General features: G+C 46.7%; 9 protein-coding genes across 9 annotated transcripts; 2 read left to right on the top strand and 7 right to left on the bottom strand.

Moving 5' to 3' along the window:
- Positions 1 to 7,164: 7,164 nt before the first annotated feature.
- Positions 7,165 to 7,888, top strand: BKA55DRAFT_544374 (uncharacterized protein; the record flags this gene model as incomplete). Its single annotated transcript, XM_046190701.1, has 2 exons — positions 7,165 to 7,172; positions 7,246 to 7,888. 2 exons carry the CDS (start codon positions 7,165 to 7,167, stop codon positions 7,886 to 7,888), a joined length of 651 nt encoding a protein of 216 aa, XP_046044245.1.
- Positions 7,889 to 9,396: 1,508 nt separating this feature from the next.
- On the bottom strand, positions 9,397 to 10,554 carry BKA55DRAFT_144960 (uncharacterized protein). Its single transcript, XM_046184909.1, has 2 exons — positions 10,539 to 10,554; positions 9,397 to 10,478 (listed from the first exon to the last, which is right to left on the bottom strand). Exon 2 carries the CDS (start codon positions 10,243 to 10,245, stop codon positions 9,430 to 9,432), a length of 816 nt encoding a protein of 271 aa, XP_046044246.1. The 5' UTR covers positions 10,246 to 10,478; positions 10,539 to 10,554; the 3' UTR covers positions 9,397 to 9,429.
- Positions 10,555 to 12,266: 1,712 nt separating this feature from the next.
- On the bottom strand, positions 12,267 to 13,263 carry BKA55DRAFT_523373 (uncharacterized protein; the record flags this gene model as incomplete). Its single annotated transcript, XM_046188635.1, has 2 exons — positions 12,267 to 12,793; positions 12,849 to 13,263. The coding sequence occupies 2 exons, from the start codon at positions 13,261 to 13,263 to the stop codon at positions 12,267 to 12,269; spliced, it is 942 nt and encodes a 313-aa protein (XP_046044247.1).
- A 1,012-nt stretch (positions 13,264 to 14,275) lies between these two features.
- BKA55DRAFT_598096 (kinase-like domain-containing protein) lies at positions 14,276 to 16,267 on the bottom strand (the record flags this gene model as incomplete). Its single annotated transcript, XM_046196168.1, has 6 exons — positions 14,276 to 14,446; positions 14,497 to 15,002; positions 15,074 to 15,236; positions 15,360 to 15,439; positions 15,495 to 15,558; positions 15,620 to 16,267. 6 exons carry the CDS (start codon positions 16,265 to 16,267, stop codon positions 14,276 to 14,278), a joined length of 1,632 nt encoding a protein of 543 aa, XP_046044248.1.
- Positions 16,268 to 17,487: 1,220 nt separating this feature from the next.
- On the bottom strand, positions 17,488 to 18,177 carry BKA55DRAFT_598097 (uncharacterized protein; the record flags this gene model as incomplete). The annotated part of the gene is made up of 2 exons (XM_046196169.1): positions 17,488 to 17,874; positions 17,974 to 18,177. The coding sequence occupies 2 exons, from the start codon at positions 18,175 to 18,177 to the stop codon at positions 17,488 to 17,490; spliced, it is 591 nt and encodes a 196-aa protein (XP_046044249.1).
- Positions 18,178 to 19,551: 1,374 nt separating this feature from the next.
- Positions 19,552 to 20,163, bottom strand: BKA55DRAFT_544379 (uncharacterized protein; the record flags this gene model as incomplete). The annotated part of the gene is made up of 2 exons (XM_046190702.1): positions 19,552 to 19,795; positions 19,844 to 20,163. 2 exons carry the CDS (start codon positions 20,161 to 20,163, stop codon positions 19,552 to 19,554), a joined length of 564 nt encoding a protein of 187 aa, XP_046044250.1.
- A 430-nt stretch (positions 20,164 to 20,593) lies between these two features.
- Positions 20,594 to 20,791, bottom strand: BKA55DRAFT_466662 (uncharacterized protein; the record flags this gene model as incomplete). Its single annotated transcript, XM_046186114.1, has 1 exon — positions 20,594 to 20,791. A coding segment is annotated over one exon (198 nt), but the record flags the coding sequence as incomplete, so codon positions are not given.
- A 1,442-nt stretch (positions 20,792 to 22,233) lies between these two features.
- On the top strand, positions 22,234 to 23,376 carry BKA55DRAFT_709983 (cyclin-like protein; the record flags this gene model as incomplete). The annotated part of the gene is made up of 2 exons (XM_046200768.1): positions 22,234 to 22,453; positions 22,487 to 23,376. 2 exons carry the CDS (start codon positions 22,234 to 22,236, stop codon positions 23,374 to 23,376), a joined length of 1,110 nt encoding a protein of 369 aa, XP_046044252.1.
- Positions 23,377 to 25,245: 1,869 nt separating this feature from the next.
- BKA55DRAFT_544381 (uncharacterized protein) lies at positions 25,246 to 26,665 on the bottom strand (the record flags this gene model as incomplete). Its single annotated transcript, XM_046190703.1, has 3 exons — positions 25,246 to 25,332; positions 25,362 to 25,481; positions 25,538 to 26,665. 3 exons carry the CDS (start codon positions 26,663 to 26,665, stop codon positions 25,246 to 25,248), a joined length of 1,335 nt encoding a protein of 444 aa, XP_046044253.1.
- Between the last annotated feature and the right edge of the window lie 20 nt (positions 26,666 to 26,685).

The raw sequence follows: 26,685 nt of genomic DNA on the forward strand, positions 1-26,685 counted from the left end.
AGGTAGCAACTATTCGCGAGGCTAGGCTAATAAGGAAGCGCAACTCTAGTTTGGATTAGTAATTTCTGCTTAGTAGGGGGCGTGACAGTCAAGAAGGCAGGGGGCAAGAGCTATTATTGAACTGATCTAATCCTAGCTACCGGGGGACAAGGGTGTCCCTTATGTACTACTAGATTCTGCTAATTACATGCATATTTGGGTGCCTCAGGCAGTAGATTGGGGAATGGGTTGAGATGGTTTAACGGATCAATGACTATTCCGATCCATGGTGGCTGGGATGTGGATGTCATCTTGTTAACAGCTTTCGCTGTTAGCGCTAGTCTTTTTCTCTTTCAATCAAGCTCAGCATGCTCATTTCAACAATGGCCACTCCATTCCGTGCCCTTACCCTGACACTGTATTATAATCATTCCTAATGCCAGCATCTGGCTTGGCCTCAGCATTAGCAGCTACAACTACAGCATGGAAGAGCTGCGTAAGCCCAAAACAGGCAGATCTTGCGGGACCTGCAGAGGTATACTATCTCACCGACAAATCAAGGAACAATCATATCTCGGACGACTACTTACTGACACTTAGATCGGCGGATCCGATGCGATCGCGGAGCTCCAACATGTGTAAATTGTGGACAGGCGAGACTAGAATGTCAAGGTTACGGCCTTCGTCTATCTTGGCCCCGAGATGACGGCGGAAGAAGAGCTCTTTCAGCCCCTGGCTCCTACAATGCATCACAACCTAAAGTTTCTCACCCGAGATTCTTTATCAACATGCAGCAAGGGCATGTCGCTGCTTGGAACGATGCCGTCTCCTCAGGTAGTGTGCATATGTCAGCAACGCATCCACTCCTTAATACAGGATCCTATTCGCTGCATTACATTAACTATTTTGATCACTCTCGCGCAGAAATGATGCAACAAAGAGTACTTCAAAACCAGATACCAAAAACCATCTCTCTATCATTAGTAGACAAGGATGATACCAGTCTGCTTCCAGTGTTGCTAATAATATGGCAATAAAGTAGTATATTGCAATATAACCCATATGGTATGGACTTTCTCATATTGTGACAATATGATATGAAGATTTTGATATTGCAACAATATAATATGAGGATGTCCATATTGGCAATATATTATTTATATTGGGATGTTAGTTCTGGGATGAAATTGCCTCCTGACAGTAGCGGACACGTCTTACCCTACCAACGACAGGGATACTTGGCATTTTATTGGCTAAAATGTAGCCAAGCGTTGTTTTTATGCGTTAGGGGAGGTACGATTGGTACTAACCATGTTCGGCTAAACCTCCCCTGCTGACATTGGCCATCGTCACCTCTGCCCATTTTCTTTGTCACTGTCGAGCTGAGACAGACTTACTACCATACCTCAATAGCGCCTCCCTTTTGTAAAATGGTCACAACGAAGAGAGTCGTCAATTTCAGTCGACTTGGCGATGAGACTTGTGCAGAAGCGGTTTAGTGATGGGGTCACGTGGAATATATTGGGTGTATTGTCACACTGCCAATATATTGTTGTTTATATTGCGCAGTAGTGCTGGGTGAAAGTATATTTTATAAAACTTGATTGTTCATTATTGAGATGAGAGTTCTTCTCGGGTTTATATCTCTAGATGATTTCATCTAGGACTTTGAACTCTAAATCTAGGACTTTCAGTCTAACAGTCTAAACCCTGAAAGGAAGGGGGATTCCCGGAATTTCCAACACGCCCCCATCCACCTTGTCTTCAGGGCACAGAGTCATCATGGACTTCAGTACTCCAAATAATACGACCTGCTTCCTCGATCGGACATGCACTGACTCGAATTGCTTCTAGAAAGTGGCCATGGCTGACGGTGTTCAACGGTTTAGTGAGTCCGTCTGCTACCTGCTCATATGTGCTGACGTATTGCACATCAATGTTCCCGGCTTCAACTTCTTCTCGGATATGGTGCTCGGTTAACGGAATGTGCTTTGTCCGTTGGTGAAGCTCAGGGTTTCTGCATAGCTTTAGGGAACCCTGGTTGTCGCCGTTCAGTGGAATAGGCATATGTAGTGGCAGGAGCAGTTCAGAGAAGAGGTTCCTAGTCCAGGCCAATTCTCTGGCACATTGGGAGAGTGCTGTGTATTCAGCCTCGGTTGTCGATAGTGCTACTGTTTCGTGCCGTTTGGCCCTCCATGAGACTGTAGATCCTTCAAGTTGAACGAGCCATCCAAACGTCGATCTTCCCGTAACTGTGTCGCCTTTCCAATCCGAGTCGGCCCAAGCTGTGATGCTCCAAGCGGATTCAGGATCTTTCTTGACGCCCCCAAGCACCAGGCCGTGGTCTCTTGTCTGCTGTAGATAGCGAAGACCTCTTTTGATCAATCGTGAATGTGCTGGTGGTGGATTCGACATGTATCTTGAGAGTACCGAGAGTAGAAAAGCTAAATCGGGTCTGGTTTGGGTCATTCCATACATCAGCGAGCCGGTTTTCGAGCTATAGTCGTCTCGTTCCTCTGGAGAAGCCGAGTCGCCATTGTCTCTTGGTTGCAGTGTCGAGAGTGAATTTCGCTCCATGGGGGTCTTGACCGGTCGGCAATCTTCCAAGCCGAATTTCTTTAGTATTCTGGTAAAATATGCATCCTGGGAAAGGTAGATCAGCCTTGAGTTCCTGTCTCGGGTTATTCTTACTCCAAGAAAATGGCTGACGGGACCGAGATCAGTCATTGTGAAGATCTCTCCCAGGCGGGCTTTGTACCCTTGGATTGCTTCCTTGTTGCTGCCCATGATGAGGAAGTCATCCACATATGTGATGATTATCACTCCCGTTGTGGGATTGTGATATACGGCCGTGTCAGACGTTGCTTGTCTGAAGTCAAGAGATTCCAAGGTCTCCTTCAGCTTCTTTTGCCATTGCCGAGGCGCCTGTTTGAGTCCATAGAGGGATTTGATCAGTTTGCAGATCTTCTCGGTTGAGAATCCTGGCGGACGGTCTTCTGGGTGTTGGTCGAAATACTCGACAAGCCCTTCCGGCATTTCGATGAAGACTTCTTCGTCGAGGTCCCCTTCCAGGAACGCCGTCGACACGTCCATCTGCTCAATCTCCCAGTCAAGACAGGCAGCAACGGTGAGGAGGATTCTCCAGGTGGCCGCTTTGGCAACTGAGGCAAAGGTCTGGTTGTAGTCAAAGCCGAACTGTTGTTCAAAGCCTCTGACCACCAGCCGCGCCTTGAACTTGTCCAGGTTGCCGTCCTCGTTTTTCTTGACCTTGAATACCCACTTGACTGTAAGTGGCCTATTGTGAGCTTGGTTGCGGTCCAGCATGCGCCAAGTTCCTTTCGTGAGGAGACTGCGCAGCTCACTGTGTATTGCTCTGAGCCAATGCTCCCTTTGCGGACCTTGAAGCGCTTCTGTCAGATATTAAGGTGAATCGTGTATATTTCTTGATTCTCTCGCAATCGAAGGACCATTGAGACCTTATATCTTTGACTGGTTCCTTCTAGGACTTGAGTCCTAGAAAGTCCTAGATGAAAATCCTACGATCTAAGTTTAGGGCGTCAAACTTTAATCCTGAACCTTAATCCTGAAGTTGAGGGTGAACCCTCCAACATTCAACAGCTTCAGTCATTGTTTTGGGCTCAGTGATCACCTCTTTTCGGAGATCGGGCAGCTTAGCTGATGTCATGGATGTTGTCGTCTGTCCATGCTGGGGATTATGCACCTCAGCATGCTGAAGATTGTTCACTTCAGACCTTTGTGGGCTTGGAGTCTTTGTCTGCTCCGTGACGGACTGTGGCCGGCTTGAGATGGGAGCTCCGTTCTTGCGGATTTCCGGCTCAACATCATGCTCAGTTTCGGTCAGGAGTTCTGTCTCCCCAACCTTTTCGTAGAATTGCACATTTGCAGAGCGGACGATCTGATGTCCCTTTCTGCGAGAGGGCACCCAGCAGGTGTAGATCTGTGAACCTTCCATGCATAGGTAGATTCCAGCCTCTCCTCTTGGACCAAACTTGTGTGATCTCAATCTTCGTTCTTGCGGTATGTGTATCGTGACTTGTGAGCCGCAGATTCGTTCTCCGGATAGATCCGGCTTATTGTCTTGTCCGGGCAAGGCTTCATTGAGAAAGCTTTCCATGGGAGTGAGGCCATCAATTGCCCTGGTGGCTGTCACGTTTGTCTTGCGCACCATATCTTCCAGGACCAATGGCCAGAGCTCTATCGGGATTCTTTCCGATTCCATGGTTGCTCTGACTTTGTCAAAGATGATGCGGTTAGAGCGCTCAGCAACTCCGTTAAATTCAGGAGTATATGGTGTCGTCTTGATGATCTTGACGCCGTGGGTGTACTCGAGGTTCTTGAGAGACGCACCATAGAGCTCAGAGCCGCCATCCATCTGGATTGCGTACACTCGGATGCCATACTGAGTTCGTATCTTGGAGATGAGCTGGCCTAGAAGTTCCGAAGCCATCCCCTTCCTCGTGAATGTGTAGGCCCATCTCATTCGATGCCTGTCATCTGTGGCAATCATTCCCCATCGTTCGCCTCTAATGCCCGGTGGATTGACTTTGAAGGTGTCAACATGAATGAACCCGGCCCTGGAGGCTCGTTTCCGCTTATTTCGCGGAGTCCATCGTAGGGCCTTTGCGATGTCGCAGGCGAGGCAGTAATTGAAAGGCTGATGATCGTGGTGGCCGTCACAGTACATTCCTCTGGTCATTTTGGCAGTCTGTGACACCTGATATGCGTTAACATGGCCGAGTCTTCGGTGCCAAAGGTCGACATTCAGGCATTGATTTGATGAAGCAATGTGATGATTGCATGGTTCTGGCTGGAGTTCCGAGACGGCCTGGTTTGAAACAGTAGTCTTTCCGACCTCAGTGTTCACGTACAGACCGTCCCTTCCTATGCGGAGGAGACCAAAGACATCTCCTGTTGGGTCATACATGTCGTTACCGTCAATCCAGCCGCCGTTCTTGTACAGCCTGAGCCCTGACATGACACTTACCGGAAACTCAGGGATGAACAGCGTGTCTTTGAGGTTGACTGGGACCTGATCGCCCCATTTGTTTATGAAGCAAATTTTGACTGTCCCTCGGCCGGATGGGTACACCTTCCCACCGCCCGTAACGAGGACCGTTCGGGTTGCAGGCTGCAGCTCTGTGAATAGACTTTGGTCGTTGCAGATGTGGACTGACGAACCTGTGTCGAACAGCCATGCCGTGGGTGAAGAGATGTTATCAAGGGAGACCTTACACGCCTCTGTATTGTCCATAGGTAGCTCGTCTGAGACGCTGTCTTCAAGAATCAGAAAAGATCGCTCGACTGTCATGTGATTTGATTCCTTGATATGGAGATTCTTGGTGTTGTCGCGTTGAAGATCATGCTCCATGAGTTCCTTGGCGAGGCGGACTGCCCAGTCGGGTCGCTTATCCTTATGGGCGAACCAACAATCATTTTCGTGATGACCTCTCTTCTTGCAATTCGTGCAGGTATGGTCCTTGTGCTTGCCGATCCGATGATTGGTTTCCTGGCTGGGTTTGTTCGTAGCTCGTCTGTTCTTTGAAGAGCCTCTCCTCCGGCCACTTGCCTCTTGCTTTCTTGCGGTCGGGCCCTTCCTTCCAGTCTTTTTACTGTGAGCCCAGTACGTAGAGGCAGTACCATGACTATCATCATCATCTGATGACCTGTTTTCATCAATGAGATCTTGCTGCATTGATCGTAGTGTTGGCGGATGCTCAGAGCGTAGGAGAGCCCGCTGTCTGGCAGTCCAGTCGGGGTACTCGTTCTCGCAGGCAGTCAGATAAACAACCTTTTTGAGGGTATCTGAGATTGGTTCTTTCTGCTCGAGGAGAAGTTTGACGAGTCGTTCAAAGTCGACATTAAATTGCGGAATTGTCTCGTAAGAGCTTGTTTTGATCCGGATGAACTGGTAAAGTGTTGTCTGCAGGAGAACTGGGCCCGTGCCAATACAGTAGGCCTGGAGAAGGTTGTACATCTCTTGAGGATTCTCAATCCCGACTAGTTGACTGAGTGCTTCTCCAGTGCAGTTACCTCGGATGGAGACGGCAGCTTTTGCCGCCCTGATCTTTTGATCCATAGTCTGCTGTTCCTCGGGAGGGTAATCACCAAAGACAGCATCTTCAAGACCATTGATTCGAAGAATTGCCTTCTGAGCTGGGGAATATTGTTCCCAATTGGAGGGTCCGCCTAGCTTGAGCTCTTGCGGAAGGAAAAGAGTGTTCTTTTCGGAGACGACCGTGGTGCTGTCATACATTGAGGATGGTGTGTGGTCTTGACCTGAAGCACCAGGTCGCGACGATTCAGACGCAGGCGATACTCTGATGGTGTTGCGAGTTCGCATGGTGGAAGGTGGGGCTCGTCGTGACGTCATCTTGAGTTGAAGTTAAAGTTTGGTTCTTTGATTCAGAAGAGAAACCCGGTGTTTGCTAACCCGGGCTCATAACCTGTTGTTTATATTGCGCAGTAGTGCTGGGTGAAAGTATATTTTTTATGAAAACTTGATTGTTCATTATTGAGATGAGAGTTCTTGGGTTTATATCTCTAGATGGTTTCATCTAGGACTTTGAACTCTAAATCTAGGACTTTCAGACTAACAGTCTAAACCCTGAAGGGAAGGGGGATCCCCGGATTTTCCAACAATTGACGAGCCACGACTTATCTTCGTCTGCGCGAATACCCGCAAACAAGGGTTCATCAAATCTGTTCATTCCAGGCTACGATGGCGGCGATGACAAAAGCCACGTCCTGTTTGTTATCGCTAAGGGCACTCGACGACGAAGACATCGACTACGCAACAGCCCACACCGCGTGCGGCATTTTAGCTGCAAATCAGTGGGATGGCATCTTTTCTCGAGATAGATACGGGACCCAAAAGGTTGAGAGACCTCAAGATGGGGGTCCCACGCGATAACCGATACTTCTATCACCTCCCTCCAGCCTCTACAGACGAACCGTATCCTATCCTCGCTCGTTTCAACGACTAGCGCTTCCCTCACAATGCCTTGCCTCCCTTATGGACCAGGCTCCAACGGGATCTGTCCTTGGGTGTTAAGTCAGCGAGTCGGTATCAATAACGGCCATTGGTCTCTCAGCAACTATGCCGACGGGGTGTTATCAGCCCATCTGGTTCTATCTGCATAGTCGAACTGGTGGTCAAGAAATCACATGGCAAGGTAAGAGAATTATAGCGTAACCTTTCTCTGAACTGAGGTCTTGGTTTAAAATTGAAACTGACACTCGCTATAGCATGGACGGAAACGGAGAGACGAACTTGTTCTCTACGAACCCGACGAACGCCGCAGCCAACTATATTCCACTACGCAACGATATCTATAAGATATTTAACGAGCGCCACTTCTGCCTAGTGTTAAAGGAGCCACGCTCGAATAAGTTCGCCAATAAGGGCGAAAGGGTGGTAGTCCTGAGACAATTAGAAGCCGAGTCAACTTCACCTAAAGGCGATAATTGCCGAACGGGTGAGCTTATGAATGACAATATCCCACCCAATACAGCCTCTCAGGCTAGACCTTACCTTATCGCTCACGTCTTCAACTCTACGCCGAGCGGACAGCTTCCGAGGCTATGGCATAACCGGCGAGTCCACACCCTACCATCGACAATACCAGCTGAGTGCCTCTTTGCCCGATTTACCTGGACTGTTTTCTCGCCAACTATCTTCCGCGACTTTCTTTACGCAACAGAGGCATTATCTAATCTCGTATGGGACCCTAGCAAATCTGAGCATGAGGTGCAAGAGGCTAGCCCAGAAAGATATCGGGCCATATATACTGCTTCAAGGTCTTTAAGTGAAAGTCCGACGAAGAGATCTTGGATTGATATCGATAGGCAACAGGAAGAAGACAACAGACGGCCAAAGGAGGACGAGTAGACAAGGGAGTGGAGCGATAGCGATGAGTAAGATGGAGACAGTGGATATCAAGATAGCATACGGCCGCCTGGGGAAGCGTCATCAGAGACAGGTTGAAATCTAGTACTGCTTGGGATGGGTTGTTGGAGTTGGATCCAGACCTGCCTCGCTGAGGAGTGCTCGCAATCTCTTGGGTTGGTCGATGGAGAAAGTCAAGGTGTATTTGTGAGAGCCCTCTAGTCCGGCGTTCCCCGTGGGAGCTGCCACTCCCCACGGGGGATAAGACGAGATAGAGTTCCCCTCAAGTTACTGTGCGTAGCTGCGATACGGGCTCTGCTCTAGGGCAAACCACCCCTTCTTCCGTTATAGGGTTGCTTATGGCCGAGAGCCAGGTGGCTTATAACGCCTGAGGCGGTTGCGTCGGCCCGGCCCATAGCCTGGCTTGTGTTGCGTGGTGGCCCTAGTCCTACAGTCCAAAATCAACTCTAGTAGAGTTGATTTTATTGACCCACTTTAAACCTCGTAGGGTTGATTATTGCCAGGGTGTAGAGTTGATTTGACTTTATCCCATATGTAGGAATAGTAGTGCTGATTAGAGCAGGGGTTTACCCCAGAACGCGACGCGTCCTGTCGCTTAAAGAGTTAGGTTCCTAACTTTAATAGATTAATGCCGATATTTCGAGGTATGTGTACTACAAAAGTTAACTAGTTTCATCGTCGTATAGTGGATCTATCCAAGCTGTATGTTGAGAGGATTGGAAAGTCCTAAAGGATGGACAACGTCGTGTACGATGGAGTAATCACCTAAGCATACGTCTTGGTCACTGTTTCTAAAAACAAGCTTAGCTCCCAGTCTGGGATAAGTTATGCTTGTCCGATGCTTGTGGTAAATCTTCCGCTAAAAGTCGGGAATCAGAACTCTTATAGCATCTCTTTTCAATGGCTGCTTGCATCTCTCGAAGGTCAAAGGCAGGGAGTATAGCGACATCGTTGCACAGGTTCGACTCGATATTGGAAAACCGGTTGAAGGCTTGAGCCGGGAAGAACAGGAGGCACAAAGTCAAGGGGAGAGGAAGCTACAGAGAATTGCGGAAGAAAGCTAGATGAGCGGGAGGCAGAGGTTCGAAGGGAAAAAGAAAAAAAAATCAAAAGAGAGCCAGAAGTGGGCTGAATCGGAAATGAAGTTGTGGACGAAGGAGGCAAAAGTTTGGAGAGAGCAGGATTCTTCTTGAGCTTGGAGACTAAGGAAAGCTACGAGTATTCTCACAAATTGATTGATTACTACGACAAACAATGGTGCAACATAAAGAAAGGGGGAAAAAAAAAAAAAGTATTATATTTAGTGGCTTCTGATTATTATATTAAAGTCTTTGTTACCTGCTGGCACTGTTTATAGCGTGCTATTTAATGTTTGGATTGCGGCAGTAGGGTAAGTGATTTAGTTGCTTGTGGAGGTGGCTCCACTCTCAACGACATAAGAAGATTTTCAATGACGATATTCATTCATTGAAGTGGGTTGGAGGAAGGGTAGGCAAAGAATGATTCTTATTCAAACTAATAGGCTATTGTTCTCCCAGTCGGTTCTGTACAGTCTTTCGGACAGCTGATCTACCTTTGAAAAGTAATTCCTCTTCATGGTTCACATCTAGCACCTCTTCATTCTCATCCAGCACTTTTACCACTTCCTTGGCCGACTCTCGATCAGTGGCACCTTGTTCGTGCGTTGTCGAAAGCGTGCACGATTCGAGAAACCGAGCAGTCGCTTCTAGTGAGATAGGGTTGTTGGGAGGACCTGGCGCTATGCCACGCCACAAGGATATATATGCACTTGAATCATGAGGCCGTCCATCAGCTAGCTTCTCAGACAGCACTCGCACAACGTCTGATCTGATTCGAGTCTTGATACTATCCATGACGAGCATTCGTTTATGGCTTGATTCCTCCCCTTGATACTCATACACATCAGGCATCCGCCAGGCAAAATACGCATTTTGATGAGAGGGCCGGACTTGAACATCGGTTGGATATTCATCGAAAAAGTAAGAGCACAGTTTGCAGGGTGGTTTGCTTGATCCGATGAATTTCCAACGATTGAAAAACCGTTCAGGGCGGATTCCACCCTCGGTGTTTTCTAGCCAATCATGCACCAGTACTTCCGCATGCACCGTTGGTTTAGGTGCACTACGCCAAAGTTCAGAGACCTTAGCGTCTATGTCGTGGACAGAAAGCGAGCCTAGCTGTGTTGCAAAACGACCCAATAACGACTCATCGCTAGACATTTTGCTCATGATCTGGTCAGCTGTCCAAGGCTTTATAGGAAGAACGCCAGACTGGCTCTTGAAAGAATCATCAGACACTGCTGAACTCGATGGTATCATGCAGATCTGAATGTCTGAAAAGAGCTGAGGCTAGATCTTTGCGACCAAATCCATCAAGTCCACTGCGCGCTTATAGGTAAGCAGTCGACCCGCGACATGAACAAAGTCTGACCAGTATGTAGTTGACATCATGTTATCTTCAGGCGCCAAGCGACGCCTGACATCGACAAAGATATGGGACTTGAAAAAGTTGCTTAAAGAAGTAATCAAGTCACATACGATAAAGCGATTTACTTGAATGAATGATCATTAGATGAGCAATTCACTCCGAGTGGAACGAATCAAATACTCACCTGGTTCAGAGCGACATGTGTCAAAACAGGCTTCTAAAAGGTGTAGGACTTGGGACATTTCAATTTGAGTCGATTCACCTAATTCTTGTCAGCTCCATGCGCAAAATGCAAACTGAATATACAGAACCTACTTTCCTCGGTGCTTTCATGCTCACAGGCTCCAATACACTCTTGCAGATGGACTTTGAGCGATTTCAAGTATCCATTCACCCGACTTTTGCACAACTCAAGCGATGCGTGTAGGGCCTGGATCCGAAGGTTTTCTCGTTCCGCACTATGTTCTGGCGGAATTGAAGAGAACAGATGTAGAATAGTAGCTATGCTGGCTTGGACCTTTTCACGTCTCGCTGAACTTTGCTGGTTGAAACCAATCACATACTGGATACAATCGGGCAGCTGTAACACAGCACAAGCCGAGATTGCTCCGCTACCAACCTCGGTGCCACAAAGGAATGCAATTTTGGAGATAAATGCTCGGAAAAGTGGCTCCAGGCCTGTTAAAGCATCGAATTCTGGGTCCTCTCCTAGTCTTCGTCGTGGACACATGGATCTCAAGGCGATTAATAGCAAAAGGGGAGGATAGAAACGTTTGACTAACGCCCGCTCTGGAGCGACCAGAAGCGGTCGCTGAACTCCTTTCGATTCTAATAATAAGCCAACGTACTGCGATAATAGCTTTGCTAAATACTCACCCATATTCGCAAATACCTTATTCCACAAGTTGGGCAAGGGTTACTAAATGCAAGTAGTCAAGGCAGAGGGTTGATGCCTATTGAGAGCTAATGTGTATGATATTTACCAATCGCGTTGTAGTCCGTTCATGAAATGCGTAGAGATAAGCCAAGCCATTGCGTCAGGGATTTCGCCCCAAGCAGCGTGGCAGGCCTCAGACATATTGCGGCTTGAAAGTCCATTGCTGATTGGGCGACGAGCGAACGGTTGGTTGTAACCACGTCATGCCCATAGCTAAATTGGTATGCCTCTTGCATAATGGCCAATGGGATCTTGCGTTGATACCTTGTATCTGAAGTCGCAAACAAGATTGTATCGTCGATATTTTGTCGCACTTGCAACAGCCCAATCAAATTGACCTTGTCAAGCATTAGCACAGTTTGAGTCTGCAGGATGAGACAAGTACGAGTCTGGGGCCAAAAGTTCACTCCTCCAACTATTTTAATTTTTACTTATAAAATTCTATTTACCCAAATTTCCTACAGCAAAAAGATTTCCAAAAAGAAACCTTGTAAGTATATAGTACTACGTCTACATCCGCTTCAGTATTACATTTGTTGAACCAATGGTCTGACGCAGCCTGACAGAATATATCCCCTCAGTTGGTTTTCGCTACGTCCCTGGAATGCTTGTTAGTGAGTATTACAAAAGAGAGAGATGGAAGATCGCTCAACTATTGCTGGGGGAGAACTGGCCCAATATGTATCGTTGCGCGAACTTGAGCTCCATCCAACAATCGATGCAACTGCTCTACCCAACCGTACCGATGCTTCTGATCAAAGCGACGAGCATTAGTCTTCAACCGCTGTTCCAAACAGCCCAGATTTACCTGGCATTGGATCTTATGATCAGACCCCGCCAAATGAACACAGCACGGCCATGGTCAATTCGGTCAACAGAGCGTCGGGTAGGAGCAACGAAGAGCGGCGACGAACTCCACAGCTCTTCCAGGAAGATAAACTGCCTCCAACTCACCATTATGCCCATGGCAGTAACCTACTCAAGCATTATTATCAGAAACGCAGCTCGAGTCTGCTCTAGTTGCAGCTGTAGAAATTGCTTGTTTTGCGTAAGCTCAGTAATCGCCGAATTCATATTCGTCCTTAGTTGAGAGATCGACTTCGAGTACGCTGTATCTCCCAAAACTTCAACGAGGTCTTCTGCATCAGCAATAAACATCTCTAACCCTACCGAGCTTGTACGTAAGCGGTGAACAGCTGTGTGTCTTATGTTTGCAATAGAGTATAATAGTTCCTGCAACGTCTTACGAGTATTCTCTCGTTTCAATACTCCCTCTCGCTTCAGAACTTCAGTCCATTTACTGAGCTCTACCGACTCAGGACAGTCCCAGCCACGATTTCGTAGTGTATCTGGCATAGCCCGAGCTCCAAACTCGTAACATGCAAGTTCAAGAGTCTTTTGAAGTCGTTCCATGAGCAGATGCTCCGTGGGAAACGGCAGATATACCGGAAATAGCGACGATGAGTTGCTGGTCTGGCCGTTGGGAACATTATTCCCCGAGTCTGACCACGCGACAATTAGCCATAGATGAAGGCCCTAGTGGTTGATAAAGTTTACCACGTAAGGTAACCATAATTTCAGTCCAGTTGAATGTTTCTTGACTGTCAGTCAATTGACTTTGGACAATGCCTTCAAGCGCGGTCTGTTCGCTTCTGATGGCTTCTGCTTCGAGTATGTCCCTCGCCGCGCTCTGGACGACGGATGGATTGAATAGATCCGGGAATCGACGACTTGCGGTCAACGGCGATTCATATACCCCGCCAGAGAGCAGCCTGAGAACGATCTGGCAAATGGCTTCAGCGCCGTATAGGGCTACAAATTGTCGGGCTGTATCATCGCGTCTCGAGTAGCTCTCGATGGACTTCCGTACAGGTCCAACCTTTCGGAATTTGGCTTTTTGGCCCACGAATATGTCTTTTGTCGCCTGATAGACATCTTGATCGTTTAGTTGAACTGTCACTGCTGGATCCATACTGCGAACTTATTGGGAAGGGGATGGATTATGGCCCTACAATGATATATAGCCATGGAGTCACAAAATAATGATGGTGTAGTATGAGGAAGATCGTTTAGTTGACCTTTGAAGGAGTGACGCGGGGTAAAATTGCGTCGACAAGCAGGCCACTGTTAAAAAGCCAATAGAATGCTGGAGGATGCTGAGGTCTCAGCTGACGAGCTACCCTAAATTACTTGCAACTTGAATCAGGCCTACCTTCTATATCTAAGTATATCAATTGATCAGTTACTCATACGTAAACATGTCACCGTATTATTGATTACCACTACCCAGCGCCGGTTTTATTATCGTCCAAAACTTCCCTCTGATAGCCACAGGGAAGATTTAGATAAGTATTCTCGAACCTTAGTTCAAGAGAAAACGACTCTTCAGATCAGCTTCATTGATACGGGGGCTTTGAGACATTCTGCACGGCTGCCTTGTTGCCTCACTATCCCTTCATTAACCCCTCCGCACCGAACAAAATCGGTTCAACCCCTACAATTATTACCCAACAGACACCAGCAAGGCATTTGCCTACTGGAGTTGTGTTATTCCGTCCCGAGATTCTACCTCACTTGGCCGCCTAGCCTGATAGTGTACTCTCCCCACCCAGCATCTCACGGTCGTTTTCAGTAGTCATGGAGGGCAAAAATTGGGCAATGTAAGCATTCATTATTGGCCGATAGGACATCGATCAAAGTAACACGCCAGGCGTAAGAAGTTATATTGTCTTGTATTGCACTGCTGGCATACTAACCGGTGACTCACACTCTATCACTGATACCTAGCCTATAATTAGTATCCCTTCTAAGTAAAAGCATTAACCCTTGGAACGACCACGGTGGCTAGCCGTATCACTTGACCGTAATGCTTTGGGAAGGGTAAGACTGCCAGCGTATTCACTTATAATCAGGAGATCATGGACCTGCCATCGTCAACTTGTGACACCATGATGTTGCGGAGCCTGATGTGCTATTGGATTATTCTAATGAATCTCTGCAGCCACAGGGCCATCATCTGGCTGGGCCTCTTCTACAAGAAAAGGATGTTGCAAAGCCTGCTTCGCAGTAATACGATGATTAGGATTAAGCACAAAAATTCTTTTCAACAGATCCGCAAAGTTTTTAAGGAAGGCATTGTTTCCAGGAATGATTTGCTATTACATATTAATTAGGGCCATATCAGGTTGGGGTAATAGTCGCTTACGTCAAGGTGCTTCATCTTCATCTTCTCGACCTTTTTGCGTGGTTCTTGCATCGCATTGGGAAGCAAAGCGGAAAGGATACCCCGAAACTTTGCATCAGTGATCCAGGCGATTTCTTCCTCTATTTTTAGTCCTGCAATAGCTTCTATCATTGCTAGATATTCGAGCATGTCAGAGGTCTTGAAGAGAAGATCACCCGTGAAAAACTCAACGAGAGTGCATCCTATGCTCCATATATCGTGAGAGAACGACGCTTGGTGATATAGCCAGGTCTCTGGGGCGGAATACGCTGGAGTTGAGTGAAAATACGACGGAGACTCATCTAGAAACGTGGCTAAACCAAAATCGATCAGCCGAACCTCGGTGTTCACTAGGACGCGGCGTTCTGCAGCATATCGCCCCTCTCCAAATCTGACAGGAGAGGAAGAAGGTCTCAAGCGGTTATAAGGTAAGATACAGGAAGTAACGTCGCATAGTACGATATTCTGGGGCTTGATATCAGCATGAACTAAACCAAGGTCGTGTAAGACTAAACCTCGTCAGTATGCTATCAAATCAGGCCCATGCCTTCATACTTACAGGCTACACTGTTGAAAAGCTGCCGGGCGAAACTCTGGATTTGACTATCTGGATATGGAGCACATTTGTTCTTTTTCAGGAATTCATAGGTGCTCTGACCAAGCAAGTCCATAACCATGCAAATATGGCCTCGGTACTCGAAACACATTTGTGCATGGATGCACTGGTTTTGGTTCTTCTCATCATGCATTTTGAGGGTTTCGAGTATCCGAAGCTCGTTCCTCGCGGCATCACTACATTCTTTCCCTAACGCGCTGATCTTGATGGCCACGAATTTGTTACTTACCGTATCGTCGCCTTCAACAACTATGCGGGCTTTGACAACTCTGCCATAGGCTCCTTCGCCTATAGACCCGACGACTTCGACTATTAAGTAATTAGAAAAGCTCCAAACAAACAGAGAAGGCTGACGACGACTGACACATCTCTGTTAACTTAGCATTGGGAACAACAATGTAATTCCCGTATTCGTCAACGTAACGTGGCTATCGTGTTGTATCAGTGATGTTGTCACTTAACTCTTGAAATAGTATAATACAAACTCACAACAGGAATAAATTTGACATCGACCTCGCCAGCCCTCTTAGGAGGAGAGGGTGAGGTCTTATCTGTACAAAGAACTCTGGGGCGCTCTACGACGCGATTGTAAGCGTCGACGGGAGCATACTGGCCGGTGCAGACTGGCTCGACGATGGCCGTCGTAACCTTGTCTTGGCTGTTGGATGGGAGTGTATTGGGAATAATTGTGCTAAGAGCAGGATCGAGATTCTCATCTCCTTCCCTCGCTCTCTCCGTCCTTCTACCTGGAAGAGGCGGAGTAGCGGGAACAATTTGCCGCGGTGGTATTCTGATAGAGCTTTCCGTCCGCCCTGTGGAACTCAGTAACTCAACGTTGTGTTTCTCACCGTTTTTCCTATCCCGGAGATCGAATAGCCACCTAAGAGTGTGAGTCTCAAACTCCGCACCTTTATTTTTAAAATCGCTAACTTCTTTCTCGATCTTGCCTTTTTCTTGGACTGTCGTGGCATGTGCCAAAATCAAATCAGTCGGTGGTTGCTTGCAGTTACGTCGCCAGTTTTTACCACCCAAATCCTTGATTGTTTGTCGCATCTCTTTCTTATGTTTCGAAAATGTACCAATTAAATGGATTCTTTTCTTTGATAGTGGTCTAGAATCATTCCCTGAGGATTCCATGTTATAATCTAGTAACCAATTGGCCGCCGATAGCCTCGCATGAGCTTTCTAGAATGCTGCTGGGTAAAGTAGATCATTATATCCTGTCCCTAGCCATCCAACGTTGGCATGCAATGCTTATTCTGGGCTCACTATACTACTGGTTTGTCTAATACGAGCGAACTCATGCCTTAAATTAGTAGATGGCTCTTGGTAGCTTTGTATGGAAGACAATTTGCTAGCCAATTTTGGAAAGTTAATTAAAGGCTGCTCTTCATGCTGAAAGGGATATGGGACTTATTCTCGTGACTGCCCGAAAGTGGTGGAGCAACCTAAATGCAGTGCCCTTTAATTTTGTGGGAACATTTCACGTCTAAATTAGTCCGTGAAACCAAAATTAGCCTTTTGCTTAGACTCTTGATTGTTTTTCGAGAGAAACAGATATGAAGAGATCAGCTTCTTGGGTCCAGCGGTACGTCGGCCGGTCATGCAAATGGAGTTTAGATGACTACGCGCAGGAAAAAAAAAAAAAAAGAAAGAGTTGGCCAATCAGAGGCTACCATACTGTAGCATAACTGTAGGTGACAAAGATAAAAGATATAGAATCTTACTCCATACTCGTAATGGCTTCAATGACTGTATAAATTGTGAAGATTATTCTTCATCTTTACTGGAGGCTGGCCGCAGACACTTGGTACAGGGCTGGGGGCGTCATTTCAAGAGGCATCGTATATAGCTTTCCCGAGGATGGAAACCTGGGTGGAAAGAACCTTTTTATCTTTGTCACAGATGTTCCTTGCTCACCACTATTTGCTATTGGTTCAGGAATTAATTATGCCAAAACTGCTTGCTAGCCTTGAGTAATTAGCGGCCTGTTTAGCATCGAGTAAGGTTAGCTGTATATCCTGGTATTTGTTCAATTCATTGTCGGCATAGGTTATTTCCAGATGGTAAGCCAGGCGCCGCGGTCCTGCCCCCTTCAACTTCGAAATACAATAGGTTCAAGTAGAATTTCAACATGTTATTTGCTATTTTCTTGGTGAGTACCGCTGTGAAAGTTGTTCTTATCTATAGTGGCTTTATTGTTCTCGTTATCCAATCACCCAAGTCAACTGACTGAGCCGCCTGATCCTATCACGATGGTTCTAAAACTTCCCATACGCCCCTTGTAAGTTGTTACTGTAGTCCTATTGGCGCTTTTCTCGTATCGGGCTTGTCAATGTCTTCTGGATTGCCGCCGCTTAAGTCAGTGGAGCTGCCAGATAAACTAGGGCTTGACTCCGAAGCCGGCGGCTATCATTATACCGCTTCCTATTACCAGTCTCATGCCAACCACCCTTATACGCTTTATTCCAATACGCTTCATCCTCAGACTCTTCATCTTCAGACTCATGCTTATACGCTTTCTTCCAATACGCTTCATCCTCAGACTCTTCATCATGTTCGTACTCATAACCCGGAGGCTCATCATCATCAGACTCATCAACATCAGACTCATCATCGTCAGGCTCATCATCGTCAGACTCATCATCGCCATCGCCCTCCTCATAGTCATCATCCTGACACTCGCTGTCCAAATACTTTTTATCATCATCCCTGGCATCTTTGTCATCCACACAAACTGTTTTCTCCCACAAGTAATCGCCACATGGGTCAAACCATTCATTCTCGATGTGGAGATCCTCAATCCATTTCTTCTTAACTAGCCGACCGCCTGAAACGCGTACAGGTTCAACGAAATGGCTAGGCTTGTTATATTCTGCCTCAGAAATGACAAGGATGCCAATCTGTTCTTCCCGATGCTTTTTGTCGTTAAATGGCTGAAGACCATTTTCACGTAAGAGATTTGTTGCGAACGCCTGCTTCATGACTCCGCCCTGAATGTTGAACCTGCCAACCAGTTTGAATATTGTATCTTTGTAATCGTGCATACTATATGAGTATGTAGAACACCGAGTCTCTCATATAGCTGCCCATTAGTACCTTTGCTTCATATAGCTTGGTTATGTAGTTAGATACACTCCCACGTGTTTCATTTTTTCATTTTTGTGGTACCGGCTAAGGACGGGCTACTGATTTCACTAGTAATCCTATTCCTGGACAATACAGATGAAGAGGACTAACGGGCAAATGGACCGTGTCTTATGACAACCGGATATATCTGAGTCCGTAATCACACAGGCTAATATAGAGGCCTTTTCCATTTTAGGTTCAAGTTTCTAAACATAAGCAAAATCTCCCACAAAAGGAGCTATGTTTGAAAATATTGAATATGACCTTATGAGCCTTGAAATAACCATACGCCACTTAGCTAAAGACTTTTGGATCTTACAATAAACGAGAGTGGCACAGCGGTCGACTATTGAGGGTTCGCCTGTGCACTGATCTGGCTCCAAACACCGCCATCAGGGTAATACAGAAGGGACGCTAGTGTGCAAGGGCTACAATGATTAGGAGAGGACCCCGTGGTAGTTTATAAAAACAAGCCAAGGATTGTTTCTAGATGGATGGGTATCACTGCCAATTGCCGCAAACGAGTTCTATTATTAGACAATGTGGTCCATGAGAAGTGACCACAGCAATGTACTGCTGAAGGTAACGACTGCCAGCCTTGCTTCTCTGAATTGACGCCACACCCTGCACCAAGAAAACAATTCATGGTGCCATTGGCTGACGACAAGAGAGCATTGCGTCATCTCCCATTGGCTCGAAGTAGATGGAAGAGAAGAATCACAGAAGAAAGGATTCAGGGAAGAGTCAAGATGAGGCTTAGGCCCGTCTTACTCGTCGATGTCAGAGTCACATAACCTAGATGCTAGCTAAAACTACAAGATCTTGTTCAGTATTCAAACTAGTCAGGTAACAACAGTGTTATTATCTGGTTAAAGTCAGTAGTCTTATCTACACCAATAAGAGCATATGCTAAATCACCAGACTACGAGCCTATCGTATCCCGATCAAAATGCATTCCTGAGAAACAACCATACTTCCTTATGTTGAAGAGAATCCAAGAAGGCGGTGCGAAAGTTTATGGATATTCATTGGAGATGTAGCTCAAGTAGATGTGAAAATGCACCAACTTATATCATATCTACAGACTAGTAACACCGCCATAGAGGGCTTCTAGAACATTTGTAAAAAGGGTAAGAACCAAACCACGAGCTAATATCTACTTTTGCCTATATTGACTTTACTTTCTTGGCTCAAGCCTGGTTTCACCAAGTTTCTGGCCGTCGGAAAGGCAAGTCTTTCCTCTGTCATAAAATTTGAAGGTGCGTATAGAACTGCAGAGTTTGCAATGCTAACTAGGGGCCCACTTCATAGCGACCACGCTTAGTCTTGAAAGCTCGTCGAGCACCGCGCCACGCATAGCCGGCGCCATAGGGATGTTCAGTGTCACTGCCCGCTATCGAACTTACATCGCTTGAGCCTTCACTCTCTGGCTCGTGTATCGTGTGGCTGTCACGTTCACTAATTGTGGAGATTCCCTCGAACTCAGTGAATATTGACATGGCCGAGGGAAAATGAGGCACTGGGGCACGTTGGTCACTATAAGGTTTAGCACACGTCTGTCTCGTTTGATCAGAAAAGACGCACTTCAATGGCATAAAGCCCTGTTCGGCCTCTAGTCTCACCCATTTGAATTCTCCTGTGTTATCCTGCAACCGGTAAAGTTCTTGATGGGCATCATCAAATAGGTCAGGATGCCACACGAGAAGCTTTTGATCTTTCAATGGCCTGCCTGTTCTTATCGATTTAATCATTTCAAATAAGCCCCATTTTGCAGCTGAGGTTCCGTCTGGAACCAAACCATACAACTCTCTGTCTCGCAACTTGTCAGGCGACTGTTGCCATGAAAGGCGTCCAGAAGCCTCTGGAAGTTTATGAGCTCGCCGCATGTGTTGGAACAAATACATACTGAGACCTTTCTAAAGATTAGGACGCAACAGACCGGGAATGGAACAGGGATGGCATACTTCTTGTGTCATAATGGCGGGGCGGATCACGCAGGCGGTATGCTCCTATCAAATTACAAACTTCCTGGCGCTTCAAACTCAGCAGATGTTGAAGGAAGTAGAGCCAAACCTGAGTAGGTTGAGTTGCAACTACGTCCATGATTTTCCATCCACAAATAGTTTGGTGCTTCTTCGCTTTGGCAGCTGACAATTGATGGCCGCACGACATGCAAAACATAATTACTGGACCATTGTGTTTGATCTGCCAGTGATCAACAGCGGTGTCCCATGTAAGGTATGTATTTGTGCAACATGAGCACCGGTATAGTACGCGACTTGCCTTGCAGTAACGTTGCCGGCCAAGACTTTTAGCAATTCTTACGGAGGATAGACCCTTGAGCTCTAGTCGCCGACGTCGTTGGCAATCCGGTCTGTTCCACAGTGCACAAGCTACTGGGTCTCTCGGTTGAGACTTAGACTGCTTCCTGTAGTCGAATGAGTCAAGGCGCTCGAGAATTTTGAGGACTTGAGGCTCGTCGTAATCTGAAATTCTCGCAACCAGGTCAAGAAGGCTGTCCAGATCTTCTATCAACGTGCCTATGTACAATCAGCAACATCTCTACAATAACAACTTTTAAATACTAGCCGTTGAGATTGGGCATGATCTTGAACCGTCGTTATAGGCTACACGGCGAGTTTGAGAGCGCAATATCTGTATTTCCAACTGCACATTCGATTGTCAGTACCGGAATGGGTACTCTTCAAATACCACTCGGTACAACAAGGTGAAGGGGCTGACGTGTCGTTTCATGCACTAAATGATGTGAGGGAGTAGTATTTAGATTAGTATTCCCATCGTCGATCTCGTTTTAGAAAAGTAACTTGTACCCTGTAACGTCTGAATACCCTGGCCCGCTGCTAATTTCATCGCTCTGCGAATAGCACATTCGAGGCACTTATCATTCTACTTTACTATCGCGCAATTAGACGCTACACGAGCCGAGTATTGAAACAAGTACGCCCATTAGCCAGAAAACATCTTACTGATATCTTAGAATTGGACGACTGCCTGGTTTTGGTCGGCGAATCGGCAAGGTATCTCTGTAGCCTTAGCACGGCTGGAAGTACGAACTGCAACATCTATTCCAATACTTCTGCCTGAATACCGCGCAGTGAGATTAACGCATCAAGACGGGGTTATGCCCAGCCACGTTGAGTGGGTCCGGGGACCAGTTTTCGAGGTGCCGTTCTTGCCCCTTTTTCTTTTTCCATCATTTGTTAATCTCCCTTCTTGACCTTGACAAGTAATCCCACTGCACGCCCTTGACGCATAACCCAACTGACGCCGAACATTGGCACGAGGAGACCAACAGCAAGTCTACGTCACCCAATTGCTTGTCCCTCCTTACAACTCTTCGCTGGAGTGCACTCCTTCACGGTAAGTACTATGTATACTTTACTTGTCCATGGCCCCAAGCGATACTGTGCCATCAATAGAACATGCAATGGGAAGACTCTCCACGCCCGAGCGCACTACGCCTCTAATGGCTGCGGCCTAGGTCAAGGAATCACAACCGATTCTACGAAATCTGACTGTACGTCAAGTCTTGATGTATCACCCAAGATGCGAAAGTTGAACAAGGCCAATTTCCGCTAACCCAAATGCTTAAAATAGAGATACCCGGGTCGCTCCCTGGCGATGATTCCTGCTCCCTTGGGCCGCCGAGGTCACGACATTTCATTGCATCTATTCTTAGCCGGCTTTCTGTTCCTATCAATCTAGATGAGGATACACCATAAATTAGGGACTAACTCTTATGAATTAGTCTTGACAATATTCGGCATCTTTGGAGAGAAAAGTGCCATATGACGACACTGCGAAATAATCGACATCGGGCTCTCGTATTCCAACAAAAAACCTAAGGAGTCACATATCTTGAACGGATTGGTCCGGCATTGACCCTTAAACCACGTATATCATCAACACGTTTGAACCGCTTTCATCTGCCAGTTACCTGTTATATCCCAAAGATGTTATACTCTCAACTCGATGGCTCCTACTTTGTGGAGTTCGATGATCATCAGCACAGAATTACAGCCCAAGAAGTAGCACAAATGATGTCTCGTCAACGGCAAGAGCTGATTGGCGATGAGCTTTCACGACTAGCAGGCGATGAATACCTGGAGGATATCATGCAGCATATGCGACAGATGGAGGCATGTTGCAACATCGACGCACATCACATTGCGTGTGCTAACAACATTTAGAATGAGACTCTACCAGCTGCTTCACTGATCGATGAGCAGCCCGAGATCGATTGGTTCAAGCGGCCGTACTTGATAAATTTCCTCGTCGAGGCCCATGCCGCCTTTGACCTACTACCCGAGACTCTCTTCCTCACTGTGAACCTCATCGACCGGTACTGCACCAAGAGAATTTTGTTAGAAAAATACTATCAATTGGCTGGATGCGCCGCGCTACTCATCGCTGCCAAGTATGGCGACGAAAAGGGCCGCATTCCCCAGATTCATCGACTCGAGGACATCTGTTGTGGACTCTATGATGCTGGCTTGTTCACCCAGATGGAGTGGCATGTCCTAGAGACCCTCGATTGGGTCATTGGCCACCCCACCGTCGACTTCTTTTCGCAGCTAATCGTGCTAGAGGAGGGTGACGATCAAGTGGTTACACACATGGCTGCCTATCTCTGTGAGATTGCGTTGTACCATCGCGATTTCGTCTCCACCCGGCCGACGGTTATGGCCCGATCATCTCTGGACCTTGCGCGGGTGATCCTCGGTCGCGCCGAAGTTAAGAACGAGGAGGATTGGGACCGGATGGAAAATGCTACGTGGATCGCTCTATTGCGTCACTGTCAGAGTCCTTCTCCTACACTCGTCCGCAAGTACTCGACAGCCGGGTATTCCGGAGTGTCCCAGAGGCTGGCCCGCTTTACAGCAGAGCAAAATGCCATTGCCCATCGAGCTACTGGCCCTGCTACCCCCAGGGCCAAAACCATTAACAAATACATGGGGAATATCTACAGTACTTCCCAAAAGGGATACAATGTCCTGCACGTTCATGACTACCCTACTCCCCCGATTACACCGTACAGTAACTGCTGGATGGGAAGCCAGAGCCTGCCTCGGGATGCCCAGACTTCCACCCAATGACGCTATATGCGATCGATACTATGGCTTTGGGACCGCTTCGTAGCTTGATCTAAGTGAAGGTGGGTGGTCTAGTGTCAAGGGCTACGCCTTGTTCTCGGTAATTGAAAGAAAGTTGGGGGCCCCTGAGAGGATAATAAATCCTATATGTAGTGTAGGGGCCAGAATGGCGTCGTTTGGAGCAAAGCTGGGTCGTATAGTCAAGGCAATGGCATACATGATTTCAGTTCTCACTATTGCATCTTCGGACGTACTGCATGACTACAAATGCTTACTGTATAAGAGCTGTGTTATTATCTAAGTACCGTAAATTACAAACACTGCTGAGGTGCCATGTTGACAGATTAGTAGATTGAGTTGGTTTGGGGGAATTCCAATCCCGTCCGCCCCCTACATCATCTGCCTCTGTTGGGTCGTAATTCTATGATAATTGAGTCCCTACGTCCTATTATATGTGTATCTCACGTAAGCTGCTCATTATTACATATTACACCTCTCACCTGATGTTGATGACGTGAAGTTGTTAGTCTTGAGATCGGGCCACACAGCTCTCCAGTGTTAGTGGAGAATGTACTGTGAGAACATTGACAGTTCTGGCAATGGGGTCATTGTGAAGAGGTTATATAAGGTCTAGGATGATATCTATACCATCTATAATAATTTGGTATTGCTTTGGTACGTCGACGCATCTGCCTAGTAGCTAGGGTCTTGTCTAGAAGCCGTGAAGTGATGCCACCCAATCGATGTCTGCCTACATTACCAGTAACCCTGTGATTGTCTGATATGAGTGCGCGTCCGAGGGTTTTCTCTTCAATAGTGAGACTCTGTTGACTACAGCAACCCAAATGTCGGGCAAAATAAAGGTAAATCAGTTAATATGCATAAATATGCTCAAAGCGGGGATGGTAGGATACCCAGATCAGGGGTGCGATGAAACGATCTCGTATGGCGACTAACCCCATAGCTTAGGTCTTATTTTAGCTGTGAACTCCAGATGGAGCCGAGGTGGATCTTTCCGCAGTCAAGCTGAAACTCCATTCTTTACCCTCACCCCTTCTTCTGTTTATGTTATGACACTTCGATAGTTTATTTAATCGTGGAGACCAAGGAAAAGAGGTATTCTTTTGTGGCGGATTTCAACATTTTCTAACATCACACTTCTACATCTCATAACAAAATAAGCCACGACCAACAGTCTCAATCAGTACTTGACAAATGCTTCTTGAGCATCTACCAAGTTGCGTCCGATCGCCAGCACGTAGCACTCATTCTAGCAGCCTCCGACTTTTTTGTCTCACGCTGTGCAGGAAGACGTAAGATTCCAAGGGTGATGTGAAAAGAAAAAGTGCTCAATAGTGAAGACACTGTTTCTGCCTAGTCCAAATGTGGACAACAGTTCGGCATTGTGAGTGTGTCACAGTATGTACTCGAGAAGATGGTGGCAACGATTATGTAGCAAGTTGGCAAATAAGCGCATTAGTGATTAGCCCTCTTTCGGCAAAACTGAGCCGCGGGGCGTAGTAATCAGTATTGTATCGTATTCAATCCATCATCTAGACCTGTGTAGTGCATCCAACACGTACGGTGGTGCAGCCATCTGTTCCAGACCCGTTTGTTATCCCTGAAGATTAGTTTCAAAATCCCCTTGGCTTACATTCTATGTTTCCCACCTAACGCATAATGCCGCTACGACTTGGAGAGTATCTACCCTGAAATCATCAGAGTACCATCTTTTAATTTTATGGTGATTTTTCTGGGCTGATCTTTTTGTAATTACAGTATATTTTCGATCACAAAACTTGGCACAAGGTCAAATGTCAACTTAAGAAGACACGGAAGTAAGGAGGTACATGTCATTGACCATAAATTCAATTAATCAGAGTCTAGATCTCCAATACTTGTGAATCCTTCAAATCCTGGATCTACTGTTTCGCCGCAATCATCTGCCATATTATCTTTCTGACATTCTAATCAATTTGGGTTCTTACAGCGTGTGTAATCACCATAGTGACATCTTTCATCACACGGGCGTTTTTCGCTTGCACATCGGCACGTTTTGCATTTTGAAGCGGTTTGATCACAATCGCAGCCGTCCTTGAGCCACTAGACTTTCGTTAGCACTGCCTCATCGCCCTTTCATCAATTGCACATATCGCTTGCTCACCTCCAGGATTTCTAGGCATTCGTTAAGATGTTCATCTGGCGGCCACTTATAGGCTTTCGATCCTCTTCTCCATAGAGCTAGAATTATTGTCATCTTTTCAATAAATTGGCGCGAAAAGGACTCATTTGTAATCTCTGGATCTTCGATTTCTGCCTTGGTATATCTTAGTATATTATGAAGTTGGGAACTATGCCAATGCATTGTCCCTGTCATCAAACAGTCTGAGACTGTGATCGGCGCGTGCAATGTACCAGGTGGCTGGATGAGAGTATACCCAGGTGCGATATAAACAGGAATGCCACCATCGGGGACTTGGCCCGTCTCCCTCCATGTCTGGAGACCGTCAATCCCCAAACCTGGCCACATGAGCCACAGCTTGTGCCCTTCCTCGTTGAAGATTGTTGTATATACATAGTGATGATCGACATGCGGGAGATGCACCGCCCCTTGGCTGGCGAGTAAGTGAAAAGAAGTTGATTCGTCCAGGTCCGTGGATTCTGTGCGATACTCCCTTTTACCGTTTTCTTCACGTGAGAGCTCTAGTATCTTGAAGTCTTTGCGATTCGCCAAGAATCCCGGGACAGCATTGTCCTTAATCCCGTTGAGGTTGAGGAAGTTTAATGGGTAAATTCGGCTTCCGTTTCGTTGCATCTTCTGTCGGCTCTTGAACATGTCTATGGCAGAACTCGAAGGGATTCTCTCAGCAACTCTGCCTTTGTTCTTGATGTTTTTGCCGAAATCGTGGACATCAAGATTTGCTCGAGTTTCGAGAATGCCTAAGAACCAATCTATGGAGATATGTTGCTGAGTACTTGACTCGACCACAAGGACTGGAAAACATGGGGGCCCTTTATCGAATATCTTGCGTGCATCGTCCTCTGAGCAAACCACAAGTTTCTTACTCAAGCTGCCGCTAGGTCTTAATCGAAGCACTTCTCTAGCAGTGAGCGGTTTCTGAATTGTGCAGTTTTCCAGCATTTCAACGATTTGAGTGACATCTTCTCGTGTGCGTGTGTTAGTCTCCGAATATTCGAGCTGTTTTCGGAGGACAGAGATGGCCTTTTCATGATATTTTTGGGCCACTCTTACATATTCACCGACCAGGTCAGCCGTGGAGTTTGACGACATGTTGATATGGAGTGAGTTCT

The sequence above is a fragment of the Fusarium redolens genome (genome assembly GCF_020744475.1).
Source record: "Fusarium redolens strain MPI-CAGE-AT-0023 chromosome Unknown BKA55scaffold_18, whole genome shotgun sequence".
NCBI lineage: Eukaryota > Fungi > Ascomycota > Sordariomycetes > Hypocreales > Nectriaceae > Fusarium > Fusarium redolens.